This window comes from Harpia harpyja, chromosome 21 (genome assembly GCF_026419915.1).
Source record: "Harpia harpyja isolate bHarHar1 chromosome 21, bHarHar1 primary haplotype, whole genome shotgun sequence".
Taxonomy (NCBI): Eukaryota; Metazoa; Chordata; class Aves; order Accipitriformes; family Accipitridae; genus Harpia; species Harpia harpyja.
The window spans coordinates 14139561-14164495 of record NC_068960.1 but is presented as its reverse complement, the minus strand read 5'-3'; the positions used below and the strand labels follow the sequence as shown (position 1 = coordinate 14164495).

Here is a 24935-nt window from a genome sequence, read left to right as displayed (position 1 = left end):
TTACATGTTACAAGTGATCAGGTTTGATTCTTTCTCGAGTTTAAATCCTGCTCCTCATTTCTGCTGAGGTTTTGGAAAACGAGAAATCATACCAACACCACAGAATAAGACCGCTGTCCTTCACGGACACAGATGCAGGGGTGATCAGCCCTGCAAGTTCAACAGAATACAAAGTACACATATTTTCAGCCTTAATTCAATGTAGCTTTTACGTGTCTGTCTTACCTTTTTTATCTTTTCATTTTAGGTAAGCCCACATTGGGGGAATAGGGACTGGAAAGGGTATTTGGCAACAGAGCTTTTGATGTTAAAATATGCCCAAATCGGGAAACACATCAAGGGATACAGATGACTTGTTTCCCAGGCTATATGGTATTCTTCACAGAAGACTGCTTGATTCACATAGTCCAAGATATTTTTGGTAACATTTACTGAAATTTTTGCAACTCAAAGTGTTACAGTATTGATTAAACACCATTCATACATACAAAAAAACCCACAAACGTGAATATATGCAAAGAAGGACAAGTAGTCCCAAATTTTCAGATGATCATTAGGATCCAAACTGAACAAAGGATCACAGACTGTCCCTGTAATTCACAGCACCATAGTTTAGGTGTGTTTTTTCCAATGGGAAAGCAGTTTCTATGAGAGGCTCCCGAAATGCTGTCCCAGTCTTTAACTTACCCTTACAGCTGAACTGGCAATGTGTCTTGGCAACATGCACCCTTGTTTTGCCCAGTTACGTTCACATCCTGGAAGACCATGCCGAGACACCCCACTCTCCTTATACAGCATTATATACCGCTCTTTGCAGTTACCTCAATTGCATTAATGCATGAGCCTTATTTATCATATGTATGTATGTATGTATGAGACAAGTTTCAATTTCAAGAGGTTTCCCAGTCAACCTCAATTTTGCTAAAAGACTGAATTTAAAGTGAGGATGCTCTGGCAGAGTTACTGCATTTCACTTCAGGAGTTTTTCCTGTTTCAAAACAACCTAAGAGGCCAGCTGAAACAGTCAGGGTCAGCACCAGTAATTTGGCCTACCGCACGTTCCAAGTAGGACAGTTTAGACTGAGAACTGCTGGTGACAGTGCACTATGCACATCACTCTATCTGACACGGAAGAGACGCTGCTCACACCTTAAACAAGCTGCAAAGACATTTAATCCAGCGGATTGTTCTTTACCATTTCTGCTTTCTACACTGAGTGCACTTACCAACAGGCTTTGCATAGGAAAATGACTGAAGTATGACAGTTTGGTAAACTAATTAAACTTCACAGAAGAATAAGCACAATGAAAATGCAACAAGGAAAACCACTGGAAATTAGCTGCTGTATCACTCAAGTTTTCCAAATATTTGAGTAAACTTCTGTCTGTCTACAATCTGGCCAAACTTAATTGTAAAATATAAAATATCTGTACTGTTATACCGTTTGAACTGGAGAAGTAGCTCCTCCTTGCTATCTCCAACTTCATCCAAAGTCATCACTGCCTCTATGGGACAGTAAATGTCATTCCGTTTTCCCCAAAACGTCAAGTGGGCCACTCTGACGGTACGGCCAGTTTCATTTAAGTAGATTAATCCAATAATTCGTCTGAAAAAGTAGCTCATAGCATACAACATTGCACCAGCAAAGAACGCAATGCCAGTTGTATATATGAGGATATTCTGAGAAACCTGGTCTTGCAGATAGAGGTAGCAGATGGGAGGCAGCATGACCACGGTGGTGGCAGTCTGTAACAGCTTCAGTCTGGAGAGCACCCTGCAGTACTTAATCCCCGGAAACCTGTAGACCAGTTTGAACTCTTCTGTTTTCACATCCACAGCCTTCTGTCGGACCACAGCAGCAGGGGCGGAATGGCACAGACGCACGGGTGGCTCTCGCTGTCTCCCAAGATAATTAAGACCACCATTAACTCGCTGGTTTTGTGACTGCAAACACTCCCACGTACCAAAAAAACACGGTGGGCGAGCATCTTCCTTCTTCCATGACCTTGTCCAGAGCCCATTTCGTGCACATCTCCCAAAAGACGGTGCCACGCAGACTTTAGTCCTAATTCTGCAGAGCCTAGCCTATAAGGAAATATTCCCACAGGTCATCGTTTGAGTCGTCCTTATAACCGAATCGCATTTAGCTCAGAATCTGTTCCTCAGGCACTTAAAGACAGTAAGCTTAAGCCCCAGCTCCCTGTAACCTAACACTTCAGTGCTATGCTAGGAAACTGCTATTCCTGCTTGCATCCCTGCCTGCAGATGAAGAGGGAAAATACTTTTGATAACATACCTGATACCAAGGTTAGCTCACTGAACTAATGCCCTGTGGCATCCCCTGCCTCTCTCTTTCTTTGAGCAACGTCAACGTGAAAGCAGCAGCACGACGGGTTGCTTCTAAGCAAAGAGGGTCTGAGAACCTGGGGCTGCTAGCCCGCGAAATCAGTGAAATAACCACGTAAGTAACAATCTTAGGGAAACAGAAAAAAGTGGGCTAAGCACGATGAAGGGGGGGAGAGCACGAGCAACACCGAGGGAAGGACCAGACACCGGGAACGTGCGGGACAACGGCAGACGGAAGGAAGAACGGGAACTTCCGCGCTGCCGCCCGTGCCTGCTCGAGGACGCGCGACCGGGCGGACAGCAGCGCTCACGGACCCGGACCGAGGGACGCCATCGCTCGGGAACCCGCCCCCCGGGGTGGGCAACGGCAGACCTCGCGGGCAAGATTAACGCTGCTTCCCCCGGCCCTCCTCCGCCGGGCCCGGGCCCGGTGCTCCCGCGGGGGGCGGCCCACCCTCCTTCCCGTCCCGTCCCGTCCCGTCCCGTCCCCGCCGCCGTTGCCCGGCCGTTAGGCGCCGCGCGCGGACGCCCCCCGCGCCCCGCCCCGCCCCACCCCACCCCTGAGGCGGCCGCAGCCGCTCGCGGCCGAGACGCGCCGCCGGCGCCTCACGGCGGTACCGCTCACCCCGCGCCCAGCCGAAGGGAACGGCAGGGCAGGGCAGGGCAGGGCAGGGCAGGGCAGGGCAGCCCCTCTCCTCTCCTCTCCTCCCCTCCCCTCCCCGGCGGCGGAGCCCGCCCCGGAGCCGCGGCCCTCTCCCCTCACCGCGGCCATGGCTCCGCCGTCCGAGAGCGCGCCTGCGCCGCCGCCTCCCTCCCTCCGCCGCCTCCCTCCCTCCGCCGCGCGGCACGGCGGGAGGGGGCGGCACCCCCCGCTTCCCGGCGGCCCCCGCGGCGCCGGCTCCGCTGGCCCGGCCGGTCGCCATGGCGCCGCCGCAGCCCGCCGCGCTCTGCCTCTTCGACGTGGACGGCACCCTCACCGCCCCGCGCCAGGCGAGTCCCGCCGCGGCCCCCTTCCCTCCCTCCCTCCCTCCCTCCGGGCTTTGCCCTGCCTGGTGGCCGAGCCCTGGCGCGGGGCTGTCGGAGGTGCCGGGGCACGGCGCCCCGCGGGCTGGGCTCCCGGCCGGCAGCGCTTCGTCAGTGCCGCCGGGCCGGGCTTCGGGACGGGGAGCGCTTCGGCACCGGGCGGGCACGGGCTTTTCCTTAAGGGCTCTCAGCCCCGAGCGAACAGCACAACGCGTGCGCACGTCGCAGTCTGCGTCCGCTTCCCTGACGCCCCGCGTGCAACTTACCTTGCCGTTTAAGGCAAAAAAAAAAAAAAAATCCCGCCCTTCTTCCTAAAGATCCGCACCGTGTTGCTGGGCTTTAATAATTACTGCGAAATAGAGAAGCCGGTCTCATGATAAGAATGCTGACAAATCTAATAACTTCGTTTTGGAACCCAGAAAATCACAGCGGAGATGGCCGCCTTTCTGCAGAAGTTGCGTCAGAAGGTGAAAGTTGGAGTCGTGGGTGGTTCAGACTTTGAAAAGATCAAGGAGCAGCTTGGCGATGACGGTAAGGATGGCGACTGATGCAATCCCTTGCGCTGAGTGGCCTGCAAGGAAGTTGTGAAGGTTAAACGTAGGTTAAACCCCATTCATTCTCCTGCTTCCTTGCTTTTAACGTTTTTTCTGGTTTTGTCGTGCTGCACTCAGTCTATGAAGAACCATTTACAGGCATTCAGAAACCGCAACCTGTGTTTGCATTTTACAGATATCTCGGTGTCTTATTAAGGGATTGTTACTAATGGCAAATCCTGAGTTTGTGACAGTACCTTACAGGGCATTTTAACATCGTCCTTTTACAGTGGAATTACGTACCTTACGTATACGTGTGCAGGCTGCTCCGTTGTCGAGCGCATCCCTGAAGGATCTGATGTTGTTAACTGTGGGGTTACAATGCAGAGATGGATCCCCGCTTTAGTCCTTTGAGCGGCATTTCCTTTTCTCTATAAAAGACTATCTTTAATGGTCTTTACTGAATTGGTGCCACTGGTAGCCTTCCTTAACGCCCAGATAACTCCGAATTTGTTTGGCTTACAAGTGGTCTCCAGTAAGCCATATCATCTTGCATTGTAGTAAGATTCTCACAACTCTCGGACATCTACCATAGATTAGCAATGCTGAGAAAACAAACCTAAAATGGTAGTATTTGATTTGCTCTCTAGCCAAGCCTTGTGCCAGGTTTTTGGAAGATTTGAGGTGTTCAGTCACTTTCTTACATTTAATGCAAAGAGACATACTTGCAGGAGAGGAAGAGCCTTTAAGCAAAAGTACAGGTAACTTAACTGAAAGATTCCATGTGATTTGAGGTGTGTGTTAATCTTGGAGAGAAATGAGAGTGGTTTTGATCTTGTGCTCGATGTTATGCTGCTGAATCTTTCATGCTTTATGATCTAATGTTTGCTGTATTTTAACCTATTTAATGTGCAAGACAATTCTGCATTAAACATACAGGGGAAGTTACAAGTTATTGTCTTTTTGTTTGGTTGTAGTGGTTGAAAAATTTGACTACGTTTTTCCAGAAAACGGTCTTGTAGCATACAAAGATGGGAAATTCTTGAGCAAGCAGGTAAAAGTGTGACATTTCCCGTAAAATGAAAGAGAAATTTTCTAAACAAGATTTTGCTTTGTTGCTACAGTGCAGTCCTCTGTAATCACCCTTCTAACTAAGGCCAAAATTGCTGCTATTTTCATGTGTTACTTCTGTAACAGATCATTCATTTGGCACTCTGATTCATGTAACGGCAATCTTCACCTTAAGCTTTATTCCTTGGGGTATTCTCCAAACTAAAGCTATTGGAGTCTGGAGCGCCTGATCGAATAAGAACAGTGAAAATCCTGGAACAGCCTTTCCCTCTGCTTGTCTATAGGAAATGTGCCCAAGCCCTCTGCTCCTGGAGGTCCTATGGAATACAGCTTTTCATAGCTGATGCCTGTTGGGCCTTAGGGTTCAGAAAGTTTCTTGTAGCTCTCTTGTAGCTGCTTTTTAGTGTTAATTCAGAGTGCACATTCTGATACGTTGCATAAACTAGAAGGTAAATACTCTAAATTAATATAAATGTACATCTGATTCTAGATACCCTAATCACCTTCATCGGTTCAACATAAGTAACGGAGATGAAAAATTTAAAAGAGATCCTGGCTGAAATTGCCAACTTGAGCAGTGGTTTCCAATTTACTGCAGTAATGATCTCCATTTCTTCATGCTTGGCTACAGTAGACATTAACTGCAACTTCTTGTTTAGGTCTGCAGTCTTTGGCCCCCACTGTTTCCTTCTAAAGCAGGTACTAGTAGGGAGTACATTAAATGAGAGTTTGGTAGTTTGGTTTAAAAGAAACAAAGTAAAAAGAAAAATGAGAGCCTTTAGTTAATACCCTGTGTGCATCAACTGAGAGTTACTTATGTTTCTTTGTGGTATTAACCATGCCCGATTATCCAATGTCTGCATTTTCCATGCAACTTGTTTCTAGAATCTCAAATTCTGGACTCTTGGTTGAATGGTATTTATTTTGTTAGAACATTCAGGGTCACCTGGGTGAGGACATACTTCAAGATCTAATCAACTACTGCCTGAGTTATATTGCGAAGATTAAACTGCCAAAGAAAAGGTATGTGCATACACGCATCTCAGTGTCACCATATTCTCCATGTTATAGTGTTGAGCATCAATATGTAAAGCAGGCTGCTCAGCAAAAAATGAATACTTTGTGTTTTAGGAACACTGTATATGTGAAACAGAGCTCAATCCATGCGTACAAAGACAAGCTCCCAGCTGGAGCATAGGATTTGAAATACTGATGCAGCATTTTTGTTTAAGAGGGAAGGAAGTTCATTTTCAAAGTAGGAGCATTTCCTTGACATGTTTGGAATTCAGCAGCATAATGTTTTCCAGAAATTAGAAGTGTGCAATAAGATCAGCTCTATGTGACTTGTCAGGGTGCAGCTGACTAATACGTACCGTATGTGAGGATAGACAGAAACACTGCCAAGATTGCTCTAAATTTTGCTGCTTCACCCCAAAGCTGACAGACTGGCCTGTCAGGGTCTGAGAATTGGGTTGGCAGGATGCTCCAGTCATATTTTTAAAACGAAATCATACTTTTAAAGTCAGTAAAAATGATGTTGAGGTTGCCAGATGCAAATAAAAGTCCAAAAGACTCCTTGATGCCAGAGGTATTGGTTCCTACATGTTTGGGGGTTTTATGAACACAAGGAGAGGCTGAAGGAGACATCTGATTCCCATTGTCTTCGGAATTAAACAGAAGTTCACTGTGATATTCAGTATTTTGAGCAATTTTTCATCTATTTTCTGTCTCGTTAATCAATTCTTCTTCAGGGGCACTTTTATTGAGTTCCGAAACGGCATGTTAAATGTGTCCCCCATTGGACGAAGCTGCAGCCAGGAAGAACGAATCGAGTTCTATGAACTTGATAAAGTGAGTTGCAACTCTTGAAAAATATCCAGCTCTTCTGGAAGAGGCAGTTATGGCCAGGTTATGATTTTTAAAAAGCTTTTATACATTGTGAAATTTCTTTCATTTTAATCCCTTCCATGTGGTTTAACTAACTTCTTCGTTCACACTTCAGGAAATGCACAATAGGGTTTTCTCATTGCAATAGTTAACAATGATTACTTGCAGAAGGGATGGGTTTGGCTTACGTTTCTTTTCCTGAAAAGCACTGCCATAGATAAAACCATACTTCTTTGGAGTGCTCTTTAGTATACCAGCCTATATGCATTCAAATCAATAAAACTATTCCTTCTTTTGACATCATCTCTTTAAAGCAGAATTTAAAAGCTGAAGTCAAACTATTCACCATTTATTTTCCTTTGTACACAGCTAAATGTGTGAGGCTGAAATGAATCTGAGCCATGGTATCAGAGTTCTGTTCCCTGCTACACCGTAACAACTGTTTCTGACCTGATACAAACACTGAAATCTAATTCCTCAAAAGCAGTCTTTGCCTGTGTCTCAGTTAATGGATGCTGAAAAATATCTAAGCCCAAGGCATTCTAAAGATACCCTTTTTGGAATATATGGCATCGGAAGATTAGTACCAGTTTTGAGACTCTTCCTATGCCTCAGTCTCCCCATTTGTAAAACTGAATTTTACTGGGAGTTGAGCGTACTTCCTTACTATTCTAAGATTTTCAGGTAGAAAAGCAAGTAAGTATCACAGCATGTATGTAAGGTTTTGCTCTCATTTTTTACAAATTGGTAACAGATTGAAGTGGAAATATTCTCAGCATGCTTTCAGTAATAATAAAATGTAGCCATATCACACTAGTCCTGGTACTCAGATCTTTGGATATTTTGGGGGTGGGGTTTGGGGTTATTTTTTTATTGATGACTTAACACAGCATGTAACTGATGTTTGGTTTTGTTTTGGTTTTGGTTTTTTGGGTTTTTTTTAACAGAAGGAACATATAAGAGAGAAATTTGTAGCTGATTTACGAAGAGAATTTGCAGGAAAAGGCCTCACATTTTCTATAGGTATCAGATAAAAAGAATTTCATTTAAAACTTCATTTAATTTAAATTTCACTTAAATCGTATCCTCTTATGGCTGTGGCATATCCTATCTCATCTGTGTAACAGTTAGTTAGCTTTCTGGGGGTGGTTGCAGGCATTGCATGCAAGACTAAGCCTCTTTTTCCTCTTGGGCTTTCATTTGGTACATTTTAATTGAAATCCATCAACAAAGAGAACTTCATTGCTTGTCATCAGTTCATTGTCTTTTAATGTCAGTTATGTGACTGATTCTGCTCATTTTGAAACATATTACATGCTTCTGATTAGTCAGAGTTGTTTCTGTGAACCAATTTTGATCAGAAATACTACATCAGTAATGTTCCAGTAGCCCTTGGTTCTTCAGCTCTGTAGCTGCATTGTGTGGGAGGAAGGAGAGGAAATCCAAAAGCAAGCGCAAGCTTAAAGAGAAAAGCAATAATAAGGGGGAATTGATTTTCCATGCTTTTTTTTTCTCTTTCCCCCAATATACTACCATGTTCTTGCCTTTTATTACTTTTCAGAATTATAAAAAAGTATGGTTGCGATCAGTGCTGTGGTATTGAAACACTGAAGCAGAAATGAACTGCAATATAGCTCTCCTACAGCATGTTGTAATTACCTTTTTGATACCTGCTTCAACTGGGAATCGCGCTTTTACGTATTGGTAAAATCCAGGGATTTTGAACTGGAACAGTTGTCCTCTTAGGCTGTGTTAAAAAGGCTAATTTCCTCCTTTTTCTATTCTGAAAGCTTTAGAAATTCTTTTGCATAAGACTTTATGGCTGTACATACACCAATGGCTGTATTCATTCATGTAGCTTCTTTCTAAAAGTAAAAAGATTAAATGTAATTTTTAAAAAAGGTTCAGTTTGAGAGCAGTGAGCATTTGAGAACATTCTACGACTTTCATATTTGTTTAATGGGTAAATAATAATCGGTAAATCACAACTGTAGTAACTGATGCCCTATAAAACACTTCCTGTACTTTTAAGACTTAACTCCAGCATCTCATAACATTTCTGTGACTTCTGCAAAGCTCCCTCTACCAACAGTCTTACCCCGTTTAGTTTTTCTCACTTACTTACTCTCCCCTCAGAAATGTGTTCTTATAATAAAACAAAGTTCACTTGGTTCATGTCTATCCTAGGAGGCCAAATAAGCTTCGATGTGTTCCCAGATGGCTGGGATAAGAGGTACTGCTTAGGAATCATTGCCAATGATGGATACAAGACGATTTACTTCTTTGGAGATAAGACTATGCCAGTGAGTGTATTGTTTTGTATATACATTTCAGAGCTTCTCTTTTAAACCACAAGCACTGTAGGTTCTAACCAATTGCCTTATGCCTGGCAAGAATTGAAGTCAGAATATAAATACGTGTCCGTGTTTAACTAGCTGTGCAATACTGCTCAGCACAGTGCTGGGCGATAGATGTGAGCATAGAATTTTTTCTTCTCTTTCCTGAAGTGAACACAGTGTTCTTAACAGATTTAATAGAATATGTTTTTAAATTGAACATCTGTAATTTTGTTTAAAACCTAGGTGACACGACTACGTAAAACTGATTGTCCTGTTTGGTTATCGTAGATGGATGCTTCTTGTTGGCTGGTGTTTATTAAATGTATTTGTTTTCCATTGCATTTAATACTGTTACTTTGGCTAACCACTCTGTCTGTCTCCACACAGAAGAACTGAAATTGTATATAATCCCTGTCCCTAGTCATTGGGGAGAGCTAACAACTCTGCAGGGTGATTGAGAGGCTTTTGAAAATACTGAGCAGAGACCTAACTAGAGCTACTGAGGGCAACGGCAAGCACAAGGACTTGGGTGAAATTAAGGCTGTCTGAACACAGCCAAGGGACAGTGTCAGGCTAAGTTTTATTAGAAAAGGCTTAGTTTTTGTAAGAACTTATGGTTTTATAACTATAAGTTACAAAGAACTTCATAGCTTTAGCAACTTAAAAAGGCCAAGTTTTATAAGAAAAAGACAAGCTTTAAATTAAAGGGCTTTCCCCCCTTGACACCAGCTGCAAAAGTAATCACCTGTCCCTCTGGTACAGAGTTTATGGACAGTTGACTTTAAACCCTATAATTGGCAGTGCAGCATTTTCAGAGTTTTGAAATAGCAAGAGTTGCTGCTGACTCACTGAAAGCAGTGTGGCAAACAACGTACAAAAATTAGATAACTGCTTCCTGTAGTGCACGAAGCTGCGGCTTTCAGCAATCTCTGCTCATGCAGGTGGCAGCGCCTGTTTCCTGAGCCAGCTGTGAAACGATCTTTCATTGCTCTCCTGTGATTAGAAACCAGTTACAAATGTCACATCAGACCAGCAGCTAGCAAGGCCAAAACCCTCCTGCAATAGCAAAGGATCAACAGTCTTAACAATAATTTAACTAAAAGGGAAGAAAACCAAGCTAGAAGGAAGAGGATAATGCAAGTAAGTTACAAACACCATGTGTTGGTATAGTGTTCTGTAACAAACTGTACACCCCAATATTAACAAGTAAACAAATTTTGTAAGTCAATACGGGGTTGCTATCCAAAACTAAAAACACAGCTGAACTTACACTGGGAGTTCTAGTCTTTCATTACCAACACTAATGTGCAGGTCAGGAAGTTCTCGTGCAAGTGTTTGTGGTTTCAGCAGAAGTTTCAGCACAGGTGTGCTATAAACATATTATGCAAAATCTCAAAATGGTGGTTTGCAGTTTTTCAGCTTTCTGGAAGACATCTTGGTCATGACTATGTTCTGCCCCTTCTTTTCGTAATTTCCTTTTCCACCCCAAGACTGTGACTATACGTTAAGTTAAAATTAAATTCTCTTCTGCTTTTTTCCTCTTCTGTTTTCAGGGAGGGAATGACTATGAAATTTTCACAGACTCTAGAACAGAAGGCCACAGCGTCACATCCCCACAGGATACAAGAAGAATCTGTGAAGAGCTATTTTTTAAATAAAAGACTTAGAATTCACACTTACAAAATGGTTAAGACAGCTTAATAACAACTCAAAACATCTTCCTTCATTCTGTATTGTTTTTTGTAATTGATCATGAATAGCAAGTGCTTTGCAGGTCAGTCATTACTGAAGAGAAATGTTTTAATTGAAGAGAACCTTGCTGACCAGTGGAATACAGCGGAGCTTATTTAGCACCATCCTTTCACTATTTCCATTTGCACAAGTACTTTGTTCTCCTTTTGGCTGGTTGTTTTTTAAGTCACCAGTAAACTTCCTTAGCTAATTAATTACACCGGGGTGGGGAGGCATAATCTGCCTATAGTTGATTTATGGTCTCAAAATCAGCCTGCAAGGCTTTATCCCTAGTTTTTATTTTGAAGCTGCTATTTAAAAGATGAACTTTTTAGAGTTGTTTTTTTTAAATACTGCGTTGTGCTATAAAGACATGAATTGTAAGACAGTTGGGATTTTCTTGTTTAAAACTGGAAGATGAGTCAAAGAGACAGGTTTTATTTCTTTCTGGGGTCAGGAAGGTAGAACTGAGCCAGAAGTCCCTGACCTCACACATGTTCCAGTGATGGTCAGAAGGTGCATTGAGTCTACCACCACGGGAAAGGCTGGACCAGCTCGTGCTAAAGTTACCTCCTCAGTACAGTTGCAGTGCCAATGCACAGTACGTTTCAAGGTACCTACACTTTTTGCAGACTGTTTTTAAATCTAAAAAATAAAAAAATTACAAAAATTAATTGAAACAACTTGAGCACGGTTGCAAAATGTACTTCTGTCACTAATTACATTTCTGATTTTCCTGGTAAGACATTAAGGGTAGATGAGATTTTAGTACTAAGGAAGATGTACCTAAACTACATTTCTATTAAAATTCAAGTTGAAGCATGACAATCAGTGTAACTGTTAATATTACTTTTCTCATCTGGCATTAGGAAAGTAATCTTGTGTATGAACAGTTTAATTTAGTAAAGGAGAATAAAATCTCATTTTACCATGAAAAATTACTATTTCAATTTGTCATTTTGGCAAATAAAATATGCAAAGCAGACCTATTGTATGGTGCCTGTCTGTACAAAGAAATGATTGACTTCCATTTTTCCAATTCAAAGTTTATGTGACACTTACTTACACAGTAAAAATGGGGAGAATACAACCTTTGTGTACAAACCAAAATCCCCAAAAGGGCTTGCTTACAAAAAAGGAGGCGGAGCTGTGATGCCTTCATGCATCAGAACTTGCCTTCTAACACCCTTCTCGTGTTCCTAATTCCATAGAGTAATTCAGCCTCAACCATTTTAATGGGAACAGACTTTGGACCAGAACCATCTGCAGTGCAGGAAGGCTCTTTAAAGATAGCCAGATTTTAATAGCTGCTGCTTTGTGTGTACACACAGGTGATGTATCCTATTATTTGGTTACTGTACTGCATGGTTGTTTCCTGTATTTGCAGAAAGTTACCTACGCAAAACATCCTGTGCAAGACCAAACCCAGATTTGTCTTCAGCTTCAAAGACAATCATCTGTGTGCACATACCTGCATATATTCAAATCTTAAAAGCTTGCTAGTTGGTTAGACTTGCACAGCCATTGCCAATAGCTAAGGTTTATCTTCTGCCTCTCCTGCCAGCAGATGCAAAGCTAACATTCTGTCTCTCTGAGGGGAGAAAAAACAGAACAAAGCAAAGCAACCCACAACGCCTAGTCCCTTGCTTCCATCTTACTTTCTCTAGTGCAAGTTTAACCAGAGAGGGCAGGCACAATTGTTCCTGCCTTCAGCAGCCCCTGCTTGGATCCCATCCCCTGAAGCCTGGCTAAAGCTTTGCTGCAACGTTTTTGAAGAGTGGCTGCTCTGTCTTGGGAGCCCCTTCTGAGATGTTCTGGCCTTCCTCCCCCAAGTTTCAGCTGAAATGACCAGGCTCTGCTATACCTCCCTATATACTAATATAAATAATAGCTAATACTAAATAATGTATAATGACAATAAATGTATTTACACAAGTAGCAGTATATATTACACACTAAGCTATTAAGCAGCTAGAAAACTTGCTAAATTACTCCCTAATTGTTCTGGTAATGCCAGTCAGTTGATGTTACAACACTTTTTAAAAAACTTTTAAATATCATCATACAGGTGTGCATATGCAAGGCATGTGCATTCTTCTCTGTCACTAATGGTAATCATCTTCAATGCCGACTATGCAGAGAGCAGACTGAAGACGTCTATTAAAGCATTATAACAGTCACATTTATTGTAAAGGAAGCAGCGTGTGATATTCCAACAAACTGGATAGTGTTAAGTTCGCCACAAGTCTTATGGTTAATAAAAAGCAAACAAAAACCCAAAACCCCACTACAGGCTGGTCATTACCGTCCACTATAGTGTAATACAGGTACAGCTAAGGTAAAACAAGTCATCACAGCAGTTACTAACCTCCATACACCTGTGGTCTCTCCCAGTCAGACCTCAGAACAGATCGTCTCCTGTGACAGAGTCTTAAGACATTTCATGACAGCGAGCACCTATTGTTAAGACTACAAATAGGCAACTGAAGTTATACTGTTTCACACAACTAACAGAAGAGTATCATGTCATCTTTTTTACTTTTTTTATTTGCAAAGTCAATAAAAATCCACTGTTAGGAACATAAAAGAGAAAAATGCTTCATTTGAAAAAAAGGTGGAAGGCAAATAGGAACAGAACTAATGTAGTCGCACTACAACTACATGAAATCTTGCAGGCAGAGAAGAGTCAGGGCAAGGGTGACCACACTACATCCTACCAAGCAAGTTTTCCAGGGAAACAGCTGGAGAATCTACCTCACCGTGACAGCTGAGCCTGTTAAGTAACTCACACAGTATTTTATAGACTGCCACCTGAATAGCATATAACTTGCTTTTCAGAAGTACAGTTATTCTGCCTGCCCAGTGAAATACCATGGCAGACATTCAACTATATGCAATCGAGAAGGTAATCTTCAGCTTTGTCTAAATTCAGGCACAGTCAGAGGCTATGAAGTATCCACTACTCTACAGCTTTCTACCACTTACCTTGAAGCAAATTTTTTAAATTTTGGTTTGGTTTTGTTTGTTTTTTAATACTGGCCTATAAAATCTGTTGCTAATCAACCATCAAGGCACCTAAGTAAATTCACAAACAATCCGGGCTTTAAAACCACAATATTCCACACATACACAGATATGCCATTTGCAAATGATGCACCTGAAGGGCACCCAGCCGCGGCTATCGGAGCGTAACCACCAGATGGAGATTTTCCACCCTGCAGCAGCTGCTCTGTTCGTGAACTTCCTTCCACGAGGAAAACAAATCACAGCAATGAACACCCCTCTCTCTCTCAAGCCAAGGCATTCAGGCACTGTTATCAGCAATAAGTGTACTCCAACCCTTACAGAAGAGCAGCTCAAGGGAACGCAGTGCTCTCACACCTCCAGGGCCTCGGAGTCGTGTCTCTGCTACGGCCATCTGCGCTAGAAGAGCTCTCCTTCAAACCTCTCCCCGATTCCCCTGGGCATTTCACAGAATCAGCTCACAAGATAAAAGAAAAACCAAACCTCCCCTCCTCCACCAAGCACACAAACTAGGTCTCTTTAAAATATATTTTTTGTAAACACATTATGCTAGATTTTTTTCATTAGCATTTGAATTGCCTTTTTTTTTTTTCAGGCCAGCTATGAAAATGGTAATTTTGGCCTGCGTCTGATTTATTGACAATGCAGTATTTCCTCCCACACAATACGTAGAATATTCTTAGGACAGGTCCCCTGCAGCCAGTTGTTGAGCGGTGACCATGCAGGCAGCAGCCACGCTCCCTCTGGGACGCCTCAGGAGCTGACAACGTGCCCCGACCAGGTCTCGTGCTTGGTTCCAGGAGCTAGATGGGTAATCACCACCTCCACCGCCTGAAGCTTCTCGTTCTTTGGAGGGATGGTGCACATCTTGTAGGTGACCTCGTCGCCTGCCACGGGAACATACTCACCTTCGATACTGTGGAGAGGACACTTTGGTTAATCATAAATCACATAAACACTCTTACTCTTTTGCAGCTTATTTAAATTTTTATCGTAATGATTATCTTAGGTGCTCAAGATACTTAAGGTTTTTTAATAGACCCCATCATCCACCAAAGCCTGAGGTTGATTTTGGTTGTCTTGCAGCAAAATCCTATGAAAACACTATAAACACCACGACCCCCCTAGAAAAACAACAAAACAAACAAAACAAACAAAAAAATCCACACTCTAATATAACTTAAAAAAATAATCAGGTGAGCCCGGCCTTGGACAACATTGCTGTGAACCATGCAACAACCTCTTACTCGGTGGCAGCACTAGAGGGCAGGGCTGACACTGTTTGGTACCTCGTTTGGGGATTTGGTTTTTTAAACTATAGGAAGTTGATTTTTTTTTTTTTTTCCCTCCTCCTCTCACCTAAGCTTTTGAAGTTTGGTTGTTGGGGGTTTTTTCTTTCTTTTTTTTTAAAGAAGGATTGTACTACTGCAGTCATTGATTTTACCTTTAGGTTACTCCACCATAACACAGTTTGTCTGTGGTATTAAAAAAAAAAAAAAAAAAAAAAAAAAAGCCCGAGTAAGACACGGTGTCAAATATTTCAAAATTACTTGCTGTGAAAAAAGAGAGTTCTGTGACCCTAATGTGTTATGCCACAGAAACTATCCTCCAGCATCCAGCACTTAGGAAGATTTCCAAGAGTCACTCGCTCCTACCTAGCCTCTACCAGCATGACGACATGGGATGCTGGAGGACCCGCACCGTGCATTTGTTGCTGCACGCGAGTCCTTATCTGGAAAGAGTGGGAAATAGCAAAAGGACTGTCACTTTCTGTTCAGAACGATGTACTGATGAAAGAGAGAACTACAGAGGGTAACAGCTTTTCTCACCTCTACCACTGTGTTCAAGATCAGAGCTTTTTAATTAAAATACCAGCATGTGCCAATGAAGACAGGCAGAGTTGCCTTCCAACCTGCATTACTGTGATTCTCTGACAGTAGAAAGGATGCTACTTCACCCTTCTTTAAATATACCTACACAATCCCATGCTCAGGTTCCCCTTCTCTGACAACCTAGGCTCTAGATTTCTTGTTGTTTGAGGGGGTTTTTCAGTGCTTCTCAGGAGCATTTGTATTTGTGAGCAGATAAACACTAATTATAAATTCTACTGGATGCCTAATTGGTATGACTTGCTTATGTACTCGTATTACACTGGGGGTAAGATTTGGGTTCAAGAGAAAAAAAAAGAAAAAAGTCTTCTAGGTCAGAAATTCTACACACACCATTGGGTTTGTTATTTACCTTTGCTGAGAGCATACTGGGAAAGCATACTCACACCACCCAGGAATTTTACCCCACAAATGTTTCTGTTAATTGCAGGGATCTAAGATTTCAGCAGTGCCCTTCGTATCCACTCTGGTCTTGTGACCCATTATTGTTACAGCTTTTCTATTGCAGGAAAGACCAGCAGGACTGATAGGAGGTAAATATACTGGCCATTACTGCCAGTTGTAACTTCACACCAGATTTTGCTTCTCCCCACAGTTCTGCAAAACTCCTTCAGCTTCATCTCCTGCACTGCCTCTGCCCCACCCTTCCCCTTGCAAGGACTGCCTCCGCTTCCTTCGGACTTGTGCATCGTGAATGCTGCTCAGGGAGCTGCTGCATAGGGCTGCGGCTGAGCAGAAGCAGCCTGTGCTCAGGGATGAGACAGGGTAAGCAGGCATGTACAAGGGAAGCTAAAACTGACCCATAAATTATAACCTCTCCCATGGGAAATTTGGAAGAAAAGTCATTGTTTGCTAACTGATTGTATCAACATCATATTGAAAATGCTCCTTTATCTAAATATGGATCTAAAACCTGCTATGAGGAGTTAAAGGCATTCCCAAGGCCTGTGGCTTGAAACACATGTCTTTCAGACTTTATTTCCCTGGGCTAAACCCCTACTCCAGAACTGCCTGTGACTGCGGTAATCAAACCCAAGAGGGCATGTCGTAAGCTGAACTCTTCAGAGCAGTGCCTAGGAAAATGGCAGTAAATTGAAGACAGAAAAAATATTTACAGAAAAGTAAAGATAAAGCCTCCTTCATCAGACCTGACAGCCCTTTCCTCCCCACGCAGGCCGATCCGACTGACCTTTATTTACTTCCAAAGTCTCCAGGCCAACCTGTCAGCCCAGCCCTGTATCACACCGGACAGACTATGCTCAAGCTCCCACATCTAGACTCGCGCTGTGGCTGTCTTCTTCAGTGATTGCCTTCATTTATACTCCACTTCCCCCATTTCTAACAGGTTTAAGATTTCTTCAGGTGTGAAGGCGTTGCATACCCAATATGTACTGTCCTTTCAGGAGCAGAGATTAGTTTACCTTTTTTACTGCCAAAGCAATTTGCCACCAAATTCTCTGCAGTTTACTCTGACTTTGAAACAGAGGATTTCAAGCAAGGATGAGAAGATGCTACTTGTACTGTCTCGGAGCCTGACAAGTGGACATGAAGCCCCAAGAAGAGACACAGGAGAGGGTCAAACCACGGGTGAAAACAGGAATGCCCTGTAAAAAAATTACATAATCTTTCCCACTTGAATCTCTTGAATGATCCCTTGTTGCCAAAAAAACTGTTGCTATTGAGCTAAAACCACATTGCTGTAAGCAGTAACTCACAACACAACCCATGCAGGATGTCAGTCCCACCTGAGCAAGGTAGCATCTTTCAGTGGAAGGCAATACAGCACAGACCTTTTATCCATGCAAAGGAACACGGGACTAGCAAAACACAGTGAGCAGAAACATTTCCCAGCTCAGACGTAATGAACGTAGACAATACGAGCCGAAGCATAAAGTCTACACTGACTCAAGTACAGCTGAGCCACTGGAACAAGTCATAATGAAACATGTTTCTTCATGTGGCCTCGAGCACCAGGACCAGCTGCAGAGAGTGTTTCAGGGAGCACAGGCAGAGCAGTTACATCAGGCTGGAACTAAAGCAGCATCTCTTCTTGATTTACAGCCGCCCACTCCACAGCCCCCGGTATTGCCTTTGATTCCTGCACAGAAGATGAACACGCACAGCAAGCGGTGAGCTCAGAGTCACCACTTTGCAGGCATCAAATGAAACGGATACCCTGCCCAGGAAGGGATCTCATGTTTGGCTGAAAGGTTTTTTTAATGAACAGGAACCTTCCATGTTCTTTAAAAGCTGCTGTAAAACAGGATGAGATGCAGTTAGCAAATAAACATTTGAAATATGCAAGAGGTATCAGTAGGTATGGTTAATGTAGAAGGAAAGCAGATTCACACTGTCTCCTGAAGAACCAAAGATGTGCCAATACACAAAGGCAGGGTTTTAAGCTCCTGAAAAACAGAGATAAATTAGATATCACTTGAATCTTCAAGTGCGGAAGAAGTACAGCTTGAGTGCTAAAAAAGATGGGTGTTTTTGGGGGTGAGTTTGGTTTAAAATTGAAATATGAATATATACCGGATAGGTTCTGGTAAGAAAGGGGTTGTAGGTGTACTGGTAACCAAAGTGGTCCTGTTTTTCCAAGAAACTAAGAACAAGTGAATCAGTACACACACAGAAACCGTATGCCTAACGTATGACAGGCTGCAGTCAGGGACAGGAGAAGCAAAGGGACGAGCCCAGACTGGAGGACACACTCTCAGCTATCACTGAAAGCCACTGCATCCCTCAGCACTTGTTAGATGACCATTTCGGGTACCATGTACAGCCCCTGGTCTGCACAGGGTCAAAAAAACCCAACAAACCAAAAAAACCACCACCGAATCAAACCATTTGCTGACCCAGATTTCTTACACTCAAATCATGAGGTTAATTACTCCTGTTCCTTCTACTAAACAGATTACATTAACCTCAAAACCTGCACAGCCCTAAGCATTACGCAGAAAGGTACACTCTTCTCCACTAGAAAGCACTTCTTACAGTTCCAAGCATTATGCTGAGAGCATCAGATCCTTTCTTGGTTTCTTTCCTTACCCAAACTGACACTACAAAAGACTGAAGCTTGTGATAAAGCCTCATTCAACCCGAACATGGCTTCTTCTCATCCCCTAGTTTGTCTTCTTTCTTTCCTTGCTTGTTGAGGTGACCTTACCTCATCAAGACCAGGCCTGTCCTTTGCACAGCTGTGTAAAAACATTGTGGCCACACAAACAGCTCGAATTTCATTTTCTGCTTTTGGCCTTTAAACTTTTCTCCCACAGATCAGATACCCTTTTCTTTCCTGCAGCTTTCCAATTACCAGTTATTCTTGGTGCCTACTGAATACAGGACTATTAACTCATTGCCCCCAGTGCACAGGAAAAGCGAGAGGACAATGGTCTTGGTTTGCAGCCTGAATAAACCTGTTTGTGAACAGTGTTCCCAGCACAGTGTTTGCCCACCAAATGCTGCTTCTGGGATAGATGCATACTAACTCCAGCACTGTTATCGCTAGGTGATGCTTAGAAGCAGGAATAAACAACATCCAGATTGTGCAGTACTTCTGGTGGTGTCAAGAAAGAACAATATAATGGCACTTGAAAGGTGATGAGATGGTATGGCACTGGAGGCAGAGCCCTACACAAAGCGCCAGGAAGGTCCTCCATTAGGAAGCAATTGCCTTAAGCGCTGGGAGGGAAATGAACTGGAAAAGATCAGAGAAAGTAAACAGAGATCTTGGAACAGATTCAGCCTATAACAGCCACTCTATATACAATATAAGTTACCTGGATAATTTGGTAGAGGAAGTTAAACATGGACTTTTTTAATGTTATACACTGATTAAATATTTTTAGATCTGTATTTTTCACTTTTACCCTAACTATATATTAAATGTTGATCTAGAGGAAAATGGAGATTTTCACTGCTATTTAAGAGATTGGTATGCATGTTCTGTTCAAAATAATGGATATCTATGTATCCAGGAACTTTAAGACACTTCAACAAATTAAGCTAAAAATAGGAAATGCTTTCCTGATGTTAGTGTCAGAGTGAGACACAATAGAGTGAGTTTTAGATTATCCAGCAACTCCCATTTCCCAGCTCAGCACCAGTCTGGTACAGTGGAGCATTTTATTCTGCTCTATTTTTAGGGAACTGGGAGGTTATTAGGAAATTACCTAAATAAGGAACGTTCTAGTTCTTCCTTCTCACAGCTGCTATTCATATTCCAGGGCTCTAGTAAAACCTCTTGGGACAAAGACTAAGTTACATGGAAACATTTTTGAACAAGAGTTTTCAGAGCCTTGCTGGTCAACAAGGCTACCCCCGATCACACCACGTAGCTGCTTCCCAAGAATCAATGAGCTGTATTATCTTGTGGCCTTCTTAAAGCTCATTTAACACCTCAACACACCTCCTAGGAAACCCATATTTTTATTAAACAGCAGGACATGACAGAGTAATGAACTATTACGAATTACTAATCCTGAACGCCCTCCCATGCAGTCCCGGGGTAAGCTGACAGCTCCAGAATTCATCAGCAAAGCCAGCAATGACCTTATCAAGCTGGCTGGCAGGCAAAGCAGAAGCAGGGCTGCCTCTTGCCCACCAGTCACACTCGTAGCTGGGACAGAGAAGTGTCAAAGAGGTCCAAACACTGAAGAATCCCAGCTGTTAATATCCAAGGTCTCTGCTACGGGATTGGCCTGGTCTCTGTGCCACTGCAGAGAGATCTTCCCAGGAGCTGCCTTGTCTAGGACAGAAGTTGCACTTCCCTCCCAGTACAGCAGATGCATCGTTTTCTTGCCCAGTTCGCTACTGAGATTTCTAGTCATGGTTTTTGAATCCACGTTCAGGGTTAGTTATGGCTCTATATCCACTTTCAGCAGCTAGTTCAACACCGGGCAGCACACCATGCAGTATGAGGAAGAAACTGGTGATCACAAGAGGCAGAGCTTTCCAAGGGTACCTACACAGACTCAGTCAGAGGTACAGAAGATGCCTGTTCCTGCAAGCATCCAACTTGAATCCTGTCACAATAATACCTGCTGTTTGCATCTGGACACCAAAGCCCAGGGCAGTTATGTTCTGTGCTCACTAACCACAAAGAACCTCCACCCTCGGGTGGCCACAGTCGTCTTCAATGCCCACTGCCTGGCTTGCAGGTAGAGTATAAGTCTTGGCTTTGACCTATTACAGTTTATATCATTTAGGTGGAGATTCTTGGAAGGTTTTGCTACAATCATGACCACAGCAAGCTGGCTGTCCTGTATGCACCACTGCAACGTGAGTTTTCTGAGCCAACTGGGGGGGTGTGGGGAACCATTAGGAAAAGGCTATCCATATTCTATTCATTTCCAAACCCCTCTCAAGTAAGATCTGGTATTCTGCTGCCCCTCCTCCCCACCCCAGATAATCTACTTATTTCAGACATTTCAACAGATGCAGCAAGGCACCAGAAAGGGAGCACGTCAGGAAGGAAGTGTGCAGCCCAAAGCACATAAGTCATCAAGCACTTCAAGTATTTTGAAGGAAATCAGAAAGCTCAGATTTGGCTTCCCAGCAGCCCCAGAGCAGTCAGTTGCAGCCAGAAGAAACTGTTTCGCTGCTAGTTCACAGAAGAGGCAGAGAGTCCAGAAAGGTTCATTCTCTCAGCTCAGATTCAGCTATCAGTTTGTTTATAATTATCAGTTAATTTCCAACACATATTGTTACACTCCACCAGAAGAACAGCATCACAGAAGAGCCAGAAGAAGAGATGTGGCATTAATGCTTTTCATTAAACATAGTGATCTGGCAGAAAATCAGCGGAAAGAAAGGAGCGTTAAAAGATGATCTCTCCATGGACATGAAAAGCTCAAAGCCAGCTCCTCAATGCAGCAGGATAGCAGCAGGGACGCAGCTGGATTCCTCCCTGCAGGAAGATGTGGCTGATAGTACATCTCCAGCATAGCCAGAAACTGAGATGCAACAGCAGAATGGGACCGTATCTCCACCTGGGAGCCCACTGAGAGACAACTTCTGTTCTCTTCAGTACTCCTCAGTCACAGGCACTATAAGCATAATCTCCTGAGATCACAACACAACGCACAAGCAAAGCACAGCAACCTCCAGAGACCCGAGGGTGCTGTGTGTCAACGTCCCAGGGGAAGTATAGCATCAATTCTCCAAAGTCATCATTAAGCATGGGGTCAGGAATCCAGCCTGAAGGACAGCCTGAAGGCCCCTCTGCAATGCAGCGTTTTCCCCTTCAGAGCCAAGTACTAGCAAACTGCAGAAAACCCACAAGCACTGCACGTTTTTTCTGTTCCATTAAATCAGCTGCTTTTGCAAAATAAAATCTTTAAAAAAAAACAGGATTGTGGTCATTCATTCGTCACTGCTGTCTGGTAAACTACCTCCTTGTCTTGCCCTTGCAGCTACACAGGCTTCAGGCCAAGTCCCAATCAAATGCAAAAGCCCAGAGGGTAAACCAGTACCCATCATGAGCCCACTCCCAAATACACCGGGAAAGCAGAAGAGTGGGATTCTTATGCAGTGCTCTAAAGCACATCATTTGATCTGCCGCTACAGGTGCCCACACCCCACCTCCCCCCACCCCTCTTGGTCTGTGCCCTCAGGACCCCCCTTTGGAAGGGGAGCTGATACGAACCTGTCTGTACAGGCAGCCACCTCCAGCACAAGGCAGGGGACCTCAACAGCCGGCACTGCAGGCATTCCCCGTCTGCTCTCCAGAAACATGCCACGTGTATAGGAAGAGCGGCAAGAGAGCGAAACTGAAGCCACCAGAGCCATTACACTTCAGTAACAACCAAACTGGCTCGTATTTGAGAGAGCTGACTTATTCCCGCTATGAAACAACAGCAGAGGAGGTAAGATATCGAGAAGGATACGGTTCTCAGCACTGATGCTACAGTAACACCATCAGTTTGCTGACAGTGGATCATGATACAGGCTGGTGGAAATGAAAGCATTAACAGTACATGTCACACTTAAAAACGTAATTAAGGGCTTTTTAAAAATTTCACTCCAGGCAAATGAATTTGCCTTTGCTTCCAGCTTTCCAGAGACATTATCTGGAATTACCATCTCAGCAACTCCTCCATCCCCACGCTTGCCAGCTAGGGTTTTACACTCACTACTAGCGAGCACATTTTGTTTTCTGTTCTGGAGAAGGGCGAAGTATTAAACTGAGAAAAACAAAATCTCACCACATTCAACAAGCCGTAACATTTTCCTAGTACAATTGTTTATACCAACTTGAGAAGCATTTCCAGTAAACACAAGGAAGCAGGACTCACTGTGCACGGAACGCAGAAAGCAGCAGTGAGCTTATGGCCGGCGCCTTCGGCTGGGCGGCAGGGGTGCGACAGCTTTCTCGCTGCGCCAGGCCACGCGTCCGCAGGCAGGAACAGCACCTCAAGCCTGTGTGCATGAGCTGGCTTTAATCTGTCCATCTCGAGCACCGGCAGTGTTGCAGTTGTGGTACGGGGTTTCAGCCACAGACGCTTTACCCGCAGACTGACACAAGGTGCCATGAGCGCTGCCGGGAGGCTGCTGCCACCTGCGGCGACTGTCACCAGAGCTGCCACCGTGCCTCTGCCCGCCGCTCAGAAGGAAACGCCAGCACCTACCAGCGTCAGCATTTCCAGAGAACTGCAGGCTGCCCTGGTTAATCGTACAGTTTTGCACATTTGTACGTAGTCAGTTAAAAAGGAGAACTGGCTCCACGCAAGTGTTACCAAAACCCAAACGAAATCTTCTCTGCAGTCTTCAGAGCCACTCGTTAAAACAAAGCCACACAGGCAAAAAACACCTTTAAAACCTGCGTTTCAAACTGGCATTTCTTTACTGTATATCCACCCACACCTGACAAGTCCAACTTCACAGTAACACAGCTTTGCTGCAAGGTCAACTCATAAAACATGTCCACATGCCCACATTCACCTTAAACTCTCGCGCAAATGCTGAAATTTAAAATTTTGCTGATGCCAAGTGAAGAAGCTTTTGAATGCCGCATATATTTGACCTTATTTTTAGGCTAATGCTCACTTATGAAAATTGAAACGCCATGCTAAGTGTTATTATCTTACAAAAATAAATGGAAAGCTATGGGAAACAGACATTCCATTTTATGGAAGACATTTTCATTGAAGTGTAACCTTACAGCTCCCCAAAGCTTAGGGAAGAAAAAAATCTAATTCCTCAAATTAAAATTTTACGTTTAAAATCATATTAATCTGCAAGATAGGCAGCTGGTCCCAATGTTCAAAACCTTCACTAATCATCACAGCTTAGTCATGAACACAGAGCAACAGTCAATCTTGCTGAATCCAAACTGGCGTACCATTTTATCCACATTCCTGAAATCCTAGCTTTCAGGCAGAACTTATTCAGGAGAAACAATCCTCTTTCATTTCACAAGTAGATGCCTATACCGCACCGAGACAGTAAACAGATTGATGTGTCTTTCACATTTAGGTTTAACTGAGTAAAATAGGTAGAAAAGAATACATGATAAACATAAGCAGTATCTCAAAACTCACACTATGCAAACCAGAGTCATTGGAGTCCCCTGAGCCACAGTGAAGGTTACAGAATGCTGCTGCAATAAGCAATTCTCATTAACGAAGAGCAATATTTCTAAGTCACTGTGAAATAAACTGAAAGGCATTATTAATTTGTCTTTCCAGTGCTGCCTTGCATCAGAATCAAGACAGTGATACCATCACCCTCTAGCACTAAAACGTGTTTCCAACAATTCAAATACACTCAGAGTAATTAAAGAACACAATGTGCTGAAACCTTCAGTACTTCAATAATAGCACTTTTTACTAACAGGTTGAGGCAGAAACATCAGCCATTTTTTAATTTAAGTTCTGAGACAGTACCTACATAATAAACATGTAAAACAGTGGCCCAGTCCTGGTTCAATAGAAAAAAAACCCCTGTTGGCTTCAAAGGAGCAGAACTGAGCCTAGAAAGGTTGCATAAAGCACATCCTTCAGTCCTACAAAATTCGTATGAACTAACCTTGCTGAAATATTTCTGAAAGAGCAAGGAAAACAGTCTTTGAACACATAAATGATAGGCTTAAA

The 24935-nt window shown here is 43.4% G+C and overlaps 3 protein-coding genes across 5 annotated transcripts in view; 1 reads left to right on the top strand and 2 right to left on the bottom strand.

The window, feature by feature from the left end:
• Nucleotides 1–1155: 1155 nt before the first annotated feature.
• On the bottom strand, nt 1156–3216 carry TMEM186 (transmembrane protein 186). Its single transcript, XM_052773434.1, has 2 exons — nt 3110–3216; nt 1156–2085 (listed from the first exon to the last, which is right to left on the bottom strand). Exons 1-2 carry the CDS (start codon nt 3116–3118, stop codon nt 1348–1350), a joined length of 747 nt encoding a protein of 248 aa, XP_052629394.1. The 5' UTR covers nt 3119–3216; the 3' UTR covers nt 1156–1347.
• Nucleotides 3206–11915, top strand: PMM2 (phosphomannomutase 2). The gene is made up of 8 exons (XM_052773433.1): nt 3206–3336; nt 3789–3900; nt 4880–4956; nt 5905–5996; nt 6725–6824; nt 7808–7883; nt 9048–9163; nt 10753–11915. The coding sequence occupies exons 1-8, from the start codon at nt 3268–3270 to the stop codon at nt 10855–10857; spliced, it is 747 nt and encodes a 248-aa protein (XP_052629393.1). The 5' UTR covers nt 3206–3267; the 3' UTR covers nt 10858–11915.
• Nucleotides 11916–13090: 1175 nt separating this feature from the next.
• Nucleotides 13091–24935, bottom strand: part of CARHSP1 (calcium regulated heat stable protein 1) — a 38304-nt gene continuing 26459 nt past the window's right edge. For all 3 annotated transcript variants that reach the window (XM_052773437.1, XM_052773436.1, XM_052773435.1), the window contains one exon: nt 13091–14870. In XM_052773437.1, coding sequence (XP_052629397.1) covers nt 14708–14870 — 163 coding nt within the window. In that variant the 3' untranslated portion in view covers nt 13091–14707. The remainder of the gene's footprint in view (nt 14871–24935) is intronic.